The sequence below is a fragment of the Periophthalmus magnuspinnatus genome, chromosome 5 (genome assembly GCF_009829125.3).
Source record: "Periophthalmus magnuspinnatus isolate fPerMag1 chromosome 5, fPerMag1.2.pri, whole genome shotgun sequence".
Taxonomy (NCBI): Eukaryota; Metazoa; Chordata; class Actinopteri; order Gobiiformes; family Gobiidae; genus Periophthalmus; species Periophthalmus magnuspinnatus.
Window position 1 is genome coordinate 31372923 of NC_047130.1, and position 17584 is coordinate 31390506.

At 39.5% G+C, this 17584-nt stretch overlaps 2 protein-coding genes across 2 annotated transcripts; one reads left to right on the forward strand and one right to left on the reverse strand.

The window, feature by feature from the left end:
• Positions 1-1296: 1296 nt before the first annotated feature.
• On the forward strand, positions 1297-7045 carry oxtra (oxytocin receptor a). Its single transcript, XM_033966438.2, has 2 exons — positions 1297-2402; positions 6730-7045. Exons 1-2 carry the CDS (start codon positions 1484-1486, stop codon positions 6981-6983), a joined length of 1173 nt encoding a protein of 390 aa, XP_033822329.1. The 5' UTR covers positions 1297-1483; the 3' UTR covers positions 6984-7045.
• A 1756-nt stretch (positions 7046-8801) lies between these two features.
• cav3 (caveolin 3) lies at positions 8802-12050 on the reverse strand. Its single transcript, XM_033966707.2, has 2 exons — positions 11723-12050; positions 8802-10414 (listed from the first exon to the last, which is right to left on the reverse strand). Exons 1-2 carry the CDS (start codon positions 11837-11839, stop codon positions 10073-10075), a joined length of 459 nt encoding a protein of 152 aa, XP_033822598.1. The 5' UTR covers positions 11840-12050; the 3' UTR covers positions 8802-10072.
• Positions 12051-17584: the final 5534 nt, after the last annotated feature.

Here is a 17584-nt window from a genome sequence, read left to right on the forward strand (position 1 = left end):
GCTTTGACCTAACAGTCCCTCTCATTTTGTCTGATGTTGTGCTTAGCGGTGTCTATTGATTTGCCAGGACAAAAATGTCTGCTTCAAAGTTTCTCTGATCATATTCCTTATAATTTTGTGATGCATTTAATTTCCATTTCTGATAAATCTGTTGCTCCGCTTCCAGAGCTGTGTTCGTTCTTTCCAAATGCCAACAACCGCAAAATTAGAGGAGGCTCTCTGGGGTTTCCCGCTTACTTTGCATTTGTGTGTTTTTGGGAAAAATTAAGAGCTGAACAGTAGCTGAGAACAAATCCCACCTGACCGTCTCATTGACCACCACAAAATCTCTGACCATAATGTAAGCAGTATTTTCCAACAATTACACCAGCTCCCAGTAGGACATTGATTAGCCTGTGTACTGTATATGAAGTAATAGTCTACTTAAATCTTAATAATGTTGATAAATCCAGCATATAAAATGTAGACAGCAGTCATCTATTACTTCATGTGTAAGTTCATATTTTCTTATAGTACATACCCAGTTGGATATTATGACACTGGAGTGCAAAAACAGTTGTGCAAAAGATTTTTTTTTTCATGGGATTTAGAGGAATGTCACACGTGAACAGTCCCACACTGTGACACACCACTGTAAAGTATTATTTCAACTGTTAACATGTTGTTTTCTTGTCCGTTTAATGGCACCCTCACAACAGTGTTGTGTGGTTTCCTCTGGTGTCATGGACAAGTATTTCCTAAACTTTCTGACAAATGACTCTTGGACCAAGCCATGCGTTTGAGCTACAAAGCACGCGTGACGCACAGCGGGTGCAACGGGAACAGTTCCTCCACAGGCCCTCTACCTCTATACGGTGTCTCCTTTATAATGATACCACCCCAGGGTGCTGCTCTGTGATGTCACTATGCTGCACCCATGTACTTGAAAGTTATCTCACGCAACGCATCTGTTTGAATTTTTATGGGCTGAAAATAATACTCCTACGACTTTTTAAGCGCCCCTGATCTGCTTGTGTATGAGGAGAGGGGCACGTTGGAGCTGCGTGGCCCCCTCGTGGTGCTGAAGACTCACTGAATCAGGGACAAATTCAGTTTAACAGCCTCGTGCGCTCCGCTGCTACTGGCCATTTCGACTTGCGCCACGACAGGAGAGGGATCCCAGAGAGATGCTCTTCTTGAATGGAAAATATTTTGACTTTTAAATCTAGTTATCCATTTACTTACACCACCATGAAACACCGTGTTTTTTGTACTTTTGTAATTATTTGATTCCGTTATCATTTTGAAGACTTTTGAACACTGACTGACATTTTTCACAAATGTCCACAGTGTCCCTCAAACCTCTGAAAAGCATGGATGGCTAAGATGTTCTCAAGGAAAGTTTTTAAAACACATTTTAGTCTGTCGATGCTGCAGGTGACTTCTGACACATCTGTATGAGTTTTCATCCGTGGCGCGCACTGCAGAGGACATAACCGGAGCGATGGAAAGTGTTTTCAACGACAGTGACTTGTGGCAGCTAAATGACACATGGCGAATCTCTTCACTGTCTAACGGTACCGGTTCCTTAAATCAAACCAACCCCCTGAAAAGAAACGAGGAGGTGGCCAAAGTGGAGGTGACTGTGCTTGCGCTGGTTCTGTTCCTTGCGCTCGCTGGGAACCTGTGCGTCCTGCTGGCTATCCACAGTGCCAAACACAGCCAGTCACGGATGTACTACTTCATGAAGCACTTGAGCATCGCAGACCTAGTGGTGGCCGTGTTCCAGGTCCTGCCGCAGCTCATTTGGGATATCACGTTCCGCTTCTATGGGCCAGATCTTCTCTGCCGACTGGTCAAGTACCTGCAGGTGGTCGGGATGTTCGCCTCCACATACATGCTCGTGCTTATGTCCATTGACCGCTGCCTGGCCATCTGTCAGCCGCTGCGCTCTTTGAACCGCGGCAAGGACCGCATCTATGTCATCTGCTCATGGGTCATGAGTCTGGTCTTCAGCGTACCCCAAATGTTTATCTTCTCCCTCCGGGAGGTGGGCTCCGGGGTCTATGACTGTTGGGGGGACTTTGTGAAGCCATGGGGCGCCAAAGCGTATATCACATGGATCAGTCTGACCATCTACATCATCCCCGTGGCCATCCTAAGTCTGTGTTATGGCCTCATCAGCTTCAAAATATGGCAAAATTTTAAGCTGAAAACAAGGCGCGAACAGTGTATCAGTCTGACACCCAAGACTTCCAAGGGCAACACACTGGCGCGCGTGAGCAGTGTCCGACTCATCTCCAAAGCCAAGATCACCACTGTGAAGATGACGTTCGTCATAGTGTTGGCGTACATCGTGTGTTGGACCCCCTTCTTCTCCGTCCAAATGTGGTCTGCGTGGGACCCTGCTGCGCCCAGAGAAGGTATATATATATTTTTATACCGTTGCCCTAAACAAACAGTTTAATGAAAACTCCTCCAGTAATTCAGATGATATCAATTCTAGAGTTAAGGCTATAACTTTAACTTGCATATATGCTCCTCACACTCTTCTCTGTGTCGGTGGTGCGTATTAGCCACAGGAAGCTTTTACGCACAAGGTCCACGCGGCTATAGAGGAATCAGATGAATGTACTGAATAAGATCTTTTTTGTTTTGCTGTGTTTTGTTTTACGTGTCATTACACCTGTTTCAACTCCAATGATAACCTCAAAAAACATTAAAGAGGAAAAAAATTCTCACTGTTTCCAGTGCTCATTTACACACGTGTTCCAGTGAAGGATATATTTAAAGTATTGAACCAAACAGAGCCTATAGTGTCAAAACACTCAGTTTTGTGAGGGATGTTGTTTCAGCAGGACTACCTGCCGCGCGTGCACACTTGACGGCTTATCATTCATCAAATTATTGCACCAGCGCGCGCCAAGCAAGCAGCTCATTTGTGACTTCAGGGCACGTCGCACACCTCGTTGACATTTAACCACAATGAGCCACCACCTAGGGGTTATTGCAGTGTGTACTCGCTCCATCAATCAGACCACGCCCACTGGCATAATCTGATGTGACGTCACGAGTGTTGTTTGCTTACATGCTCTCAAAGTTGGATTTGTAACAATGCTTAAATTACCTCTATACTGAAGTTGAAATATATATATGTACAGCTGTGTAGCCTATGTGCTTACTGACCTGTCAAAACATATGTCAGCATAAACAGAAGTTGAAACATATATATGTACTTTCAGGAACAGCTATAGGGGCTTTCCTTACTATTTGTATTCCTTTGGTTCTGATGCAGACTGTCACTGGTGTGGAGGTAGGTCCTTTGCTGTGTTTCTTATAGTGAGAGTGGTGACGGGAGGAGGTTTTCACCACGTGAGTCAAATGTTTGTGTACTAATGACACGCTGTGCATCACCTGTGTCTGGGAGAGAGTGTCCATTAGATTTACTCAGACGAGAGGAGCCAAGCAGCAGACGAGAGAGACGATGATTGCAACTATAAAGTATAATGGCACATACAGTCCTGCACTGTGTGGTATGTAACCAAACAAGACTGGTGTCACAAAGGCTAATAAGCTGTTGCCTGTTGATGTGGAAGAGTTTCCATGTGGCTTCACATGTAGTGGGATATTAGCCCACCCAATGCAGGCAATTATCTCCATGTACAAGCCGAGAACAAATATTTAGTCAGGAGGCCTCAAATACAGATTAGGCTTTTTACGGACAAGCTATAAATCATTTTAACTCAGTAACTTGAACCCAATATAATTTCCATATGCTGAATGGTTTTGGAATTGGATTCTGGCTTAACACCTATATGCCAAATTAATATGCAGTTCACTGCACAAAAAGCAGTTTGAGTTAGTATGTACTTTACAACATCTTTTATTGTTTTCTTTCTTGCAGTGCAAGCAAAGAGCAGACATATAGAAGAAGAATATAAAATCAATATTACTTATATATGTATGTATTGGACAGAAAGATCATGGGGAAAGATATTTGAATGCATGAAACACTGGCCTTTTGATGTTCTAATATCACTGCTATTATTGCCACAATTGTGTGGCTGCTCATTTGCACATTTTTAGCCTGGCAACCATGTAATTTTGAAAATGTCATCTGATTCTTGGTTTATCCTCTCTATAACATTGTCGAGCTGGTCAGACTGATTTTTCATTTTTTATGCAGAGGGAGAGGAGTCATCCACCTGAAGGTTGTCAAAAAACAAGAGTCGAGACTGCTGTGGCTCTGCTGACTCACACATTGCACCAGTCCAATAAAACCAAGAATTCTACTATTGTTTGGTCCCAAAATGCACATCCATACTACTTAAAGTAGTTGGGTGTGCATTTCAGTTCAATAACACTCTGTCCACAGAGATGGATGCAGAGTTCAATGCCTGAATAGCCTTTGGTGAACAGATTCATGAGCTGAACCCTGAAGATAATGACTTTGAAGTCTGATTGATAATGTGATGGTGAAAGACACTGAGAGAATTCATACTAGAGTTTTTATTAATATTGGTCTCTTGTCGTTTGATTGTGGTTCAGTTTCCCGCTTGACTGTGCTGATTGAAAAGTCTTGCAGTGGCACTAAGAACAAAGTGCACTCAAGCGTAGTTTCTAATAAGGGCTTTTGCATATTAAAAAAGGCATTGATTTATCAGTTCATAATTTCATTGGTCTTCTATCTTGGCAGTATTGTGGTTAGTTTTAAAAGTTCTATTTTTAGAGAAAAGAATGAATTTGTAAGTGACAGAGACTGCGATTTTTATCTTCAGCTACCGCCCTCTACTTCTCTACTTTGTCCTTGTCATTATAATAGATGTAGTCTTCTACACGTATACATATTCTTAGATGTAGTCTTCTACACGTATACATATTCTTATATATATACTTATATATATATATATATATATATATATATATATATATATATATATATATATATATATATATATATATATATATATATATATATATATATATATATATATATATATATATACATAAATCTCATCTCTCATCCTCACCCACGTTTTTTCCTGGGGTTTCTGCAAAGTATATATATATATATATATATATATATATATATATATATATATATATATATATATATATATATATATATATATATATATATATATATATATATATATATATATATATATATATATATATATATAGACACAAACTCTGACTTAAGACAAAAAATCTAGATGTAAAACCAGAAATAACCTTAATAGAAACTAGTAAAAACAATACAAATTTAAAAAAAAAAAAACATTTTGAATTCAAGTTATTTTCAGGGAAACAAATTTGGACAAAATGGCTTCAAAATCATGTCCATTACTTCATAAGTTTGATGCTTGAAAATAATGTAACTAGCCTGCCAAAGCCAATAAAATGAATAGAAACAAGTAACGCCACAACCACAGACACCACCAAACACTAACTAAACAATCTATCTTCATTTAACCACATGTTTAAATCCCAAACACCACAAGGCCAATATGACCGATACCTCCTATGTGTACGACTGTAACCTTCCCGACGTGCAATTTGCTCATCAGTTTCCGTCTGTCATTACACCAGAACAGCTTGAGCTCCCTCGAAACAGACTGGTTTGAAAGCAGGCCAAAAGCATGGGAGACACTATAGGACACAGCCCATTACAGGAAGTTAAAGATTCATTTACAAATGTCATCTGGCACATGGAGTTGGCTTGATTCAAATGTCACCAGGGATGCCAGTGCGGGTGTTCTGTCACTATTTATCACCATTAGATTGACACTGCCACAGTAATTATGAGCTTATAAATGGGAGAAATGCACACACAATCCACTGAGTGATATTTTATTACAGCTGAGCAAGTAGAAGACGTAATCCCGTGAAAATGCCTGAAAATGGATAAAGCTTTTAGTAGCTGTGCCAAATGAAAATGTGCCAAATTATTTGCGCTCAATTTAATTGTCAAAAAGAAAAGTGACACAGTGAACACATAAGCCTTTTGTAAAGCCTTCGCACTTATACAGGCGTGGGACTGGTAAAACTAAGTTATATTTCTTGTGGCTTGTGAGAATATCTGAAATGTATTAATATTCACAGAACTGTCCCTTGTGTCTGTTATTTCCTTAAAAAATGCAATGCAATTGTTATGAAAAGACTTCAGTGTTCAAAATAGTGCTTCTACAAAATTGTATTCAAAATGACCAATACCTGCTGTTTTTAAATTGCAACTTTGTTCAAAATTCCCCAATTGTGGTGCCCGTTTATCTAATCTCCAAATGTGTTTCCTTTTCAGCTTTTCATTCTTAAAATGAAATACATACCCGAATAGGCTGCGTTGATGTGACATCACAGCATACTAGGATTCCTATAGTTTAATGTAAAATTGAGTCCAGAGTGTTTCTCTGCTTTATGGTTAATATTTATGTGTATATGTTACTCATGAAATAAAAACTGGCACATCTTAGAGTGATTTTTTTTTACAGTAGCTGTAAAGTGGTGATAAAGACATGATTAATTTGGAAAGGAACCAGTGGAACCAATTCCTAGCAAATAATGACAGGGCTCAGAATTTGTGGCTTATGAGTTTGGATACTTTTTTCAATAGCAGTAAATCTTCCATAGAGCTTGAACAAAATCTATAAACTACTTCTTGATGTCAATTTTTCTGAAAAATGCACTGAATTGAATATAAGTCTTTACCTATTCCTGTCTCTAACTGTGCTGTCCTCTCTGCCCTCCTAGCGATGCCTTTCATTATATCCATGCTGCTGGCCAGTCTGAACAGCTGCTGTAACCCCTGGATCTACATGTGCTTCGCGGGGCACTTGTTCCAGGACCTGAGGCAGAGTTTCCCCTGCTGCTCTCAGCGCTACTTCAAGTCCTCCCAGTACCACTGTGACCGCGACTTCAGCTCCAGCCATAAGAGCAACTCCTCCACCTTTGTCATCAAGAGCACCAGCAGCCAGCGCAGCATCACACAGACATCCACCACATAGACTGACACCCTCCCCCACAGACACTCATTTGTAAATAACCCATAATGCCTCTGGACACTGGGACCAGGAAGTGGAGTACTTGACATCCACTTAACATATGTTTGAATAGACATTGTTGATAAAAGCGAAATAAAACTGTGTTCTGTGTAGGTGCGTTCACACTCAAAACCACATCAAATATGGGACTAGACCAGGACTAAACCAGGACTAAACTAGGACTAAACCAGGTATAAACCAGGACTAAACTCGGACTAAAACTAGATTAAACCAGGACTAGAACCAGATTAAACCAAGTCAGGACTAATGGTCTGAAACCAGGACCAAGCCAAGTGTGAACGCACCCTTTATGTCCAAATGCGACTGTGTTTGTGTTCTTGTATTTATTTCCATATTTAAATTTAAATGCAGAGGAGAGTATATTCCATATTTAGTTAATTCAGGAGACCAGACAAAAAATACTAAAATAATTTCTTCAGCAGAGTAAATATCAGCCCCGCCTCTGAGTTGCAAGGTTCACATTTCCGTAATTAAAACAGACGTTGGTGAATGAAATGAGGTAATGGGTTTTGATTGCTGCTGGTAAGTTAATTTGATAGTAGCCTGTGGTTTCCTGCATACGTGTCAGTCCTGTGAATTATTTCAGCAAAAGAGGAACAAAAGGTAAATAAATAAAGGCTTTAAATGGTTGAAAGTCCAGACACCGTGACCTAGATTTTACCAGGAAACTCCACGAAGGAATCATGCCATTGGGCAGCATGCAGACTGGCTCAAATAGTTTCAACCCATTTTCAAGCACATTACTTTGGTCTCTTAAATTCCTGTAATTCATGCTGTTACTTGACCTAAATGTGAAACTCATGGTAAAAAATAAAATAAAAACCGTAAAAGGATATTGTTTGTTTTACTTTAATTTGCTAAGGGGAAGAGATAAGAGTCTGTGGGTTGTTTGTGTACCTCTTTCCTCTACCACCATTAAGTTCCTGTGGGGTTTGGCTGTGCATTCCTCTTAAAAAAAAAAAAAAAAAAAAATCCCTCATCCAGACTTCCTGTTGGGCGTCCCCGGAGTGCAATCAAGGCTGAAGTAGGAGAGTGTAGGACCAGAGCACCAAGCTGTTCACAGCATCTGCAGCTTTTATCATTTAAACTAACGCTGACCAGTCACGTCCACAAGTTTTGAAAAGGTCATTTTAGGTGAATTTGAGTTTTTTGCATTACATAAACAATTCCCATTTTGTATGTAAATGAGAAACAGCATAACAGTTATTACCCGGTTGACAAAGGAATGAGTTATTACTTTCATCTATAGTTGGCGATTCCATTCCATTATAAAACAAACATTATGTATATTTGAAAAGAGAGAGGGTAACATTGTGATTAACAAAAAAAGTACAAAGAAATACAATGCTAGCCAACTACTTTGTGCACAATTTTAAAAAGGCTTTTTCAAAAAATTTGCATTAAGAAGAATATAGTCTTTTTTAATTATTTATAACAATTTTTATTCAAAATAGTTCTTCTCCAAATGTTCCAAAATGTCACTTACTGACACTTGCTGTTTTTCCATTTGTAACTTTACTTTGTTCAAATTCTCCTCCAACTGCGACCCCTTTCAAACCCAATCTCCGGCTGTGTCAAGTTTTTTCAACCTTCAGCTTTTCATTCTCCTAATAGAAAGAGTCAGTCCTTTATTCTTGCCACTGGCGAGAGATAGAGAAATGGACAAGATCTATCTCCTGTCTGGTGTCCAAAGTGAACACAGTAGGCAAAGTTGTACACTCAATCACTCCATTCTTAACAAATGACATTAGAGCCAGTAGATATGAGGGCATGTTTTATTCATGTCTACCTGCGTGTCAGATATTGCATAAATCATTTCATTACATACATATTCAATGCGTGTTCTTCAGGAGTTCAGAGCACCCTTACTTTCTTCTGCATTTGCAGCTGAACCATAAATATAAATATGAAGAATGTGTGTGTCCATAAACTATCTGAAGAGCAATTTGAAGGTAATGCCTCTCAAGACTGGGACATGATATAGAGAGTCAGCCAATATTAAAGTAACTCAATACAATTTAACCACACACTCAATAAATCAGCTTTAATGCACCACTCTGTTGGAAAAATGCTTTGGACAGTTGTAAAAGCTTTATTATTTAACTGTAGACTGAAGACTGGAGCTTCAAATGAAAAAAAAAAAAATGTCGCCTGTTCGATGAAGGAAACAACAGCAGCCTCTAGTGGGTTGGTGGCTATGCGTAGTCCATTTATTCACTATTTATTTACACAAACATAGACAGTCTAGGCACCACTTGCCAGTTCCAAGCACAGATAAGTGTGTTCGTTGGTTAGAGCATCTGACATAAAACTATCAAGTCTGTATGGGCTAATGATTACAGCAAGATAGGGCAGACGGACAACATTGCTGTTTAGCCATAGCAACAATCCATTCATCGGCCAACAGATGGTATTTTGTGCTCTCAAAACTTTTCAGTCAACCCTGGCATACTGGCAGCACAAAACGTGTTCTACATGCTCCCCTGAATTACACATGACAATTTATGATGACAAGTTATAAAAAGGGGAGAGTTTATCCCTGACTAAAAGTAATACTTTTGGGGTTCAAATAGTATATACCTTTGCTTTAAAACATATCAACAAATGAGCATTCACGCTAGATAGGCAATCCTTTGCAATATTTTCTACCAGTATGAAGCAAACATGTGTCAGGACACACATAAAGCTGATAAAGCGAAGCAATTTCCTATCTTCTTTCAGCTGAAAATATAAAATAATGATTCCAACATTCATTCTAGTTTAGAAAGGCCAAATGTCACAGGTGTCCACAGGGATGTCCATATCATTTAGTGGGAAATATAGCCATAAAAGTCTGCTTGAGCCAGAGGCAGGGAGGTGTGTGGGCCTCTTGTCCCTTAGCGGCCCAGATCAGTCAGTGTACCACGCCCAGGCTGCAGCTGTCACTGAACTTCTGGAGACCGACAAGAAGGTGGGGGTATATACCAGGGTGTGAGGGGTAGGAAAAACGCCAATAACTTCTTCTACCGCTGTATGTAAAAATATATATCACGCTAAACCTCTTTTCTCAAAGCCACACGCACACTGCTGAAGATTTTCCCCAGTGCCTCGAAGAATGGGTCGCAGAATGTTTGGATGCAGAGTGAGTAGATGCGGCTAATACACTGGGACTCTATCAGGCAGCTCTTAATGCACGGAACCACGGCCCAGATGTGGCAGAAGGAGATACACGCGAACAGGAAGCCCCATAGAAGTGCTACAGGGATCCCAAAGATGGCCGACAGGATGCGGTAACACCAGTATTTGGACACAGTGAAGGTGGTGTAGCTGAGTTTCCAGACCCCATCCAAGCTGTGGGTTCCATCAGGCTCGGCGATAACATCCTCGAACTCCACCTGAGAGGAATTTTAAACAGCCAGGGTTATTATTATGCATCCTTTCAGGTGTGCTGTCGCTTTGTGTTGCCTGCACTAGACATGTGTACGCTACCGCTGCTGCTAATAGGTGCAAGGCAATGTGAAGTGAAAATTGTTGGCTCAGGTCTGGAGGGACTGAGACCAAATGTATGCACCGAACGTATCATCAGTGAGCTAAAGAATGCACTGTGTAGCGTTTCTGGTGGAGGGTCTGTCATCTCCTTGTCTCCATAGTGATATTATTGCTTTGGCTGGAATATTTCACATATCTATCTTCATAGAGACAAGAAGATTACACCACCAGGCCAAGCTACTGGTCAGATCTGTGGAGACTATGAACACTTGTTTTTGCAATAAAAACACCTGTCACTGACTAAATACAAGATTGATAAGTTTACCATTTCTACGGAGACATGGAGGTGGCAGGCCATCTTCCAGAAAAGTTAGGGAGTTCATCTTTAAAAGGTTACATTTTAGCATCTGACTTTCCCTCGTGACAATGCATTATACATTTCTACTTAAAGCAATGCAGTCCATTCACCTCCAACTGCTGAGGGATTTTTAATTAACTCCATGATGCACCACTCACAAAACTTATTTTTTCACACACCACTAGACTGCATCAGTATGGGAAGCGACCACCAGGTGTTGATTTTTCCTGTATTCATTTCTGTATAGGGCTGATCCTTGGAATGAATGAGTGGGCATGCTCTGCTTATTTGCTTGCGCGAGTCATCCTGCGACTTTACCATTTCTCTTCTATTAAACTGGAATATCATTAACACATTTAGTAAAAGATCTGTGGCTGACTCATAGCTGTTTTTAATTGATCCACAGAGCATTGAATGAAGGTCCCATGGTCGCACATGGTCGCAGAAATGGTCTCATTGATTGGAGTATGTGTTAATTCATGCAAAACATTTCAGCTTCAATATTCAATAGATTTGTGACCCCGTTGCATAAGACACCACAGTCACTATCTTACAGTACATTTCTTTTCTCTTAATTGAAAAGTCGAAAACTCATTTACATGCAGTTTTGCCCTTGGAGTATTTCAACATGGCAACAAGCATTATAAATTGTTGCCAATCCTAAATTAACTTTATAGTGAGTGGTGTTGGTTTCAACCAGTTCTAGCAGTGGGAATACAACCCAATGCTCTGCACACAAATAGCCTCCTAGTCTATTTTGGGCACATTGCTTATGTCTACTGCCCCATTTTAGTGTCTAGTTTTGGGACATGCATGCACACAGGTATCCAAGTCAATTCTTATTCAAAACACAAACCTTAACTACGTCTTCATTGATTTGCTTTGGATCTCTGTTTATCAAGTCAATCTCCTTGGTGTGGCTGTCCTTCATTATCTTCTCCTCATTGGCATTGTATTGGTACTGGTCCGCCATGGTGGGGTTACGGTGGTTCCAGGAGTGCTCGGTGGTCCTGGGGTAGTAGTAGTAATCTGAATGGGACAACCTAACCTCTTCTCTTCACTGTGGTCCTCTGCACAAGCTCAGTGACGCTCCCAGTGACATGCCAGAGGACAGCTGCAGCAGGACGGCTTGGGCAGGACTGGGGAAGGCCCAATGGCCAACTATACACATACACACACACTGCACACATTATGAGCTAACACACACTTCACAAATGTGCACACAGGCAGAGACACACAAGCAGAGCAGAGTAGGCATGCCTTAAAGAAGAACCAGCCTTGTGTCACATTTCACATGGAGCTGTCTGGGCTGGGTTTGCACACTCACAAGAACTTCCACCTCACAAAAACACACACCACACTACGGCTAACTTTCCAACTGTCTGCAAATGAAATTATAACTTTGAATGGATTTGAAATAATAAGCGCAGCATATTAAACAGCTTTCACATGGGCTTTTTTCTGTCACCTAATGTGCATGGTTTGGAAAGTTAGCTTTTGGATGCGCTCCCACATAATTGTATTTTTTCAGATATGGGACTGGTGTACCATTTTATGACTGTTAGCCTCAAAAACATATGAATAAAGAGGTCATTGAGACTTCATAATAAACACATGGTTTATTAAGAATGATTCAATGTTAGTAACTACTTAATCAAGGGGATACTTCATTAGGAGTTAGCGTAGGGTATTGATGAATAAACCAATACTTCATTCTTTATAAACTACTATCTGTTGTATGGACCACGTCAGAATAGTATAGTATAATGTGTCCTGGTGCTGCATTTTTGGAGTACTTTGCAATGAATTCCAGTGCACTATGTGAGAAAACAACACCATTATTTACAGCCATAACTTCGATCTTTGGTGTTTACGACTACACAATCTTTACTACTATTATTTTTAAGTTTGATATTTATGTCAAAGTTTAGTTTCCTGAACCCTGCAAAACTCTCCAGTCGCCCTGCTGTTTGTAGAACCATTGTGGTTGCTCTGAAGCTGTGAGGCTATTAGAAGCAAGGCGCGATGTTGCCATTCAACCTCACACGGAAAACATTTACTTAGCCAATGCCATTTATAAACACTATGCAAATGAAATCTCCTAATAGAGCTCAAGTTACCGGAAAGCAAAATGTTGGGTCTGTATTTTTTGTTTTTTAACTTTAGATGATGGCCAAGTGCAGATTAAATGCAGGGTTATTTCAGGGCACGTGTCAAAAGTCGCCCACCCTCCCCTCTTGTTTGTGCAGTATTGACTAAAACCTTTTCTTAAAGATCTAGCACTTTCTCCAATCTATAGAATGTGTTTACAGGGTGATTAAAATACAATACTTCAATCTGCACATATTTTTTATACTGTCTGGTTCTTTTCCTTAAAGTTTGTGTTTCTAAAAGAGTTCTCAATAATAGAGACAGCATGAGTAGTGACCAATAGTTACATACCTACTCTGGACCAGTAATAGTTGGAGTATTGTCAGTTCTAGCATGCGCTTTCTACGAATACACATGTTTGCTTTTTCCATGTGACTTGTTATTGACATTTATATTGTCAAAGCTGGAAATGCCCATAAGACTGGCTGCTCAATAATCAACCATTATCTTTTATTATTGCTTTTTTTTCAACCAGCCCCCTGGCATAAAATTCAATAGCTTCCTAAAATAAAGTGTGATTCAGTGTTCCCCAGGCTGTGCAGTTGTTGCTATCAGTCAGTCCTTTCTATATCAGCTGGTGGATAAACAAACTCATGCACTGCTGCGGAGCAACGGGGCGTAGGCGGTGACAGGACAGTCCCATAAGAAAAGCAGGGCACGTGCTTAACACTGCTCTATGGCTCTTTTTTATCTCAATCATAGGAGCAGTATAGTGCAAGCGTGACTTCAGGTCCCTAGTGATAGTTGTAGGGGGAACTGTGGGCTATGGGTGGGAGTTATAAAGGGGAAAGAGGGGGTGGGGTGCAGGAATGGGATCAGAGTGCAATGTGATCAGGAGCCAACCCAATTAGAGTTTACAGTATTCTCAGTGTGGTGTGGTAGGTCTGATTAGGCATGAAGACACAGCGACAGAAATAGAGCAACAGAGAGGCATCAGGGGCATACCTCCGCTGCTTTGAGAGTACCAACGCGCTCACTGATCAGTACCTATTTAATGCACACACGCACAGCCTGATTTAGACATATAGGTACTATGTAACCTAAGAAACGGGTTTGACAGAGGATCTATCACGAGTATGCCTTAAATATGATCTAGAAATTATTCAGTGGGCCAACTAGTACCTACTAGTTACACATCACTGAACACTGAAAAAAGAGGAAGCCAATATGGTAGACATGGATAGGCTACACACAGGCCTAATTGGATGAGCAGGAGTACGATTAATGATTGATCTCATCTCAAGTCGATATAATCCCTCATCTGTTCAGGAGTGGTCCATGATAGAAAAGATAAGGCTGAAACAGGTTAATTCATTAATTAAAATGAATTGATTATTGAGATAATTACTGAGTAATTTAATAGGTTTAATTTAATGGTAATTGGCACCAAAACATGCTTCATGCTGAAAGAAGAGGTTTTAGGAGAGAGCAGAAATCAACTATTTTGTGCATATATGTGAGATTAGAATGTCTTTAAGAGGCTTCTTTTTAACTTCATTTCAAATCAAAGTGTGTAGAAATCTCATATTCACAGGCCTTTTATATTTAAATATAATTATAATTGCTAGATTAATTATTGTACTAAATTTTATTTGCAACCCTATTTCAAAGTCATCTAGATAATTAAACAAAAAACACTTGACTAGATGACTACCTTTGAGTCCTTTTGTACAATAAGCCATATGCCCATCTAAAATCCCATCATTTTGATGTGCGATGCATTTTCAGTTTACATTGCACTGACAGCTGTCAATCACTAGTCAAGGCGTCAAACAGCCCCTCCCACCAGTGCTCTTCACTCTGGAGCCTTGCTCTCCTTTGCAGTGATGTCAGGGCAGGAGGGTGTCTTCATTATATGATCTCACAAAACCAATGAAAAGCCACAAACTACTGTCCTCTGTATGTCTGTATGTCACAAACAGAGGTGGAGGGACAACTCCTCTTTACCTCCCACAGTCTAGCTCCCACGGTGTGATATTGTGATGTATTGTGTTGTCCTGAGAGGACAATAGGAGGCAGAAGGAACAGAACCCAGTTTGGTCCTGACAAATAGGGCACTTCCTTCAGTAAGAAGCAGTGCATCTTATTTACTCCTAACTCAACCTTTACAGACATTACAGACACGGGCTGTTTCTGCAGAGGCCAAACATTTCCACAGCGTGTAAAAATGGGACATCATTCAAGGGAAACCTAAACATGTTGTGGGAAAGCTATAGGTCACAAAGATCAATCTCTTGTACATATATTAGATGTTCAAATTGAAATTATATGGTATTTTTATGAGTTTATTTTTTTCTGGTGGGGAGTCTACTTGCTTTGCTCCATGCTTTGCTTGGAAAGTTATTATATTAAACATATCTATTTAAATACATATGCTTTAATTAAAGACTGTCTGCCAGAAAAGTTACATAGTGCACCTTTAAATCACGAAATTCCAAACAAAATACTGAGAAATTATAGTCATTTCTCTTATAAGCATACTATGTACAATACCATTAGATTTGAGAGTCTGTTCCAGCTTTTGTTAAAACATAGCTGACCCATTAGAATCAAAACAATACATGGTATATTTCATTGAATTATTCCATGTCCCTCTATTTGGTACATGTTGTGCTGTGGCCAACAACATGTCCGATTTATTTTCTTAGAGTTACTACATAAATCTCAGAGAATCAATGTTTCCTTGGCGACAAGAGAAGAGAGTCCCTGTGGCAATGGAAGAGGACCTCAGACCACATCCGTGTCAGGAGGACACTGCAGAGCGTCTCAGTGAATTCAAGACCAGAAACACAACAGCAGTGAAATGAACAGATCACACAGAGTAATGACAGGGCAGTCAGACAGCACGCACACTGCTACAGTCACATCTGAATGCATAGGAGAGTGAAGCATCTTGGTAAGTCTTCAGACAAGCCACAGCACCAGGAGTAGATGGAGTGGGATCACTGAAATATTTGAAATATGAATGTTATTCCTTAAAAAATTTACTTCTGAAAAGCCGAAAGCTTATTCCATCATTATTCTTATTCCATTTATATACTTTATTAGGATAAATACAATTTTCTAACCTTAAGAAAAAGACAAACAATGTCAATGATACTTTTAAAAAGTGCATATACTTTCTGAGTATATGTCTATGAAAGCAGGAAGACCACTTTTGTGTTAGATGTTTGCATGTTCTCCCAGTGTCTGGGTGGGTGTCTGGTATTTCCCCCACAGGGTTCTGAAGTTGGACTTAAGTATTATAAACTCAAAGCTTATAAAGAAAAGAAAGAGAACACATTTTCATAGTTATACTTCTAAAATAAAAAATAAAAAATAGTCCTGCATGCCGTTTGTCTGTCTTTGACCAAATAGAAACAGAAACAGAAAGCTTGTTAAGTGTCGCCCTCTTCTGTCATCAATGGGAACTGGACAGAGCAACGACCAGCAGCATGTGTCTGTGGACTGGTCAACCCCAGAAACCTGTCCAGCCAAGACTGCACGCTTTTGCTAGAGCACCAGTCTGGCTAATCGTGATTTTTGCTTCATCAGAGAAAATACTGTTTACCCTCAGTCTTTCCTTTAAAAAGTCACACTTAGGACCCTAAGGACATAAATGTCCACCTATAAAAACAGCTGTAAAACCATCATAGATTCATATTTTTCATACTAACTAACTAAATCCAAAGATCTATTCATACTCTAATCAAAAATATATATTTTCTGAAAAAGTTTGAAAACTTGGACTTCACATGTAGTGTAAAAATGGCCTCTAAATTGAGATATTTTCCAAAAAACAGAAGTCAGGATGTAATGTCGTGCATTTCTATAATTGTTCTGGGAAACTTCAACTCTGCCTTTTACCCATTACTGGCATATGTTTGAAATTTGGCTGTTTTCCCATTGACTTCCTCTGGAGTCGAGCCTGTTGCGTGCAACAAAAAAATGTTGTGCACTTTAACTGCACATATCTTTTGATCCACAACAGATAGACAATGTTGTTTTCTTTACTGAAAACTAGAGACTTTCAGACAAGCTCTCCACAACTCTCTACATCAACATAAGCATTGTTGAAAGGTCTCACAATTACTAACTCTTGATACCTTTGAAATGGTAAAAGATATTCACTTACTGTTTACTGGCCCTGACTCTTGAGACTTCAGACTTTCATAAGAGGCTCGTTTAGCTCCAGGGGCTTTGTCACAAATGCAGGAAAAATGAGAAAAAAAAACATTACAATAAAACATTTTTCTTTTTTTTAAATAATTGTTAAAGTTACAATTTTTTGTCAGTTTCTACTTTTTTATTATTACATGTGAGTTACATGAAAGTCATGTTTTTTCCCCATTATACATAATGGAGCCTACACAAGGGAAAAGGTCAACTTAATTGAAAAATACAAAAATTTTCTCAAAAGTAAAACCAAACATACCTGAATATTTTATTATATTTGAATTGTTACAGAAAAATAAGCTAAGCTTTCTCAAGGCCCCATTACAAACAAAAGGAAGGATGCCTCAGAACTGATTTTAAACTAATGCTACAACAAAAACTAAAAATGACACAAACTTCAAATTTTAGACAA

What these genes read in the sequence shown, in the direction of transcription:
- cav3 (XM_033966707.2), bottom strand. Translation starts at nt 11,839, where the DNA reads ATGGCGGACCAGTACCAATACAATGCCAATGAGGAGAAGATAATGAAG. An exon ending in TCAATGAAGACGTAGTTAAG is followed by an intron (nt 10,415 to 11,722) that starts GTTTGTGTTTTG and finishes AATTCCTCTCAG; the next exon opens with GTGGAGTTCGAGGATGTTAT.
- oxtra (XM_033966438.2), top strand. Translation starts at nt 1,484, where the DNA reads ATGGAAAGTGTTTTCAACGACAGTGACTTGTGGCAGCTAAATGACACA. An exon ending in CCCTGCTGCGCCCAGAGAAG is followed by an intron (nt 2,403 to 6,729) that starts GTATATATATAT and finishes CTGCCCTCCTAG; the next exon opens with CGATGCCTTTCATTATATCC.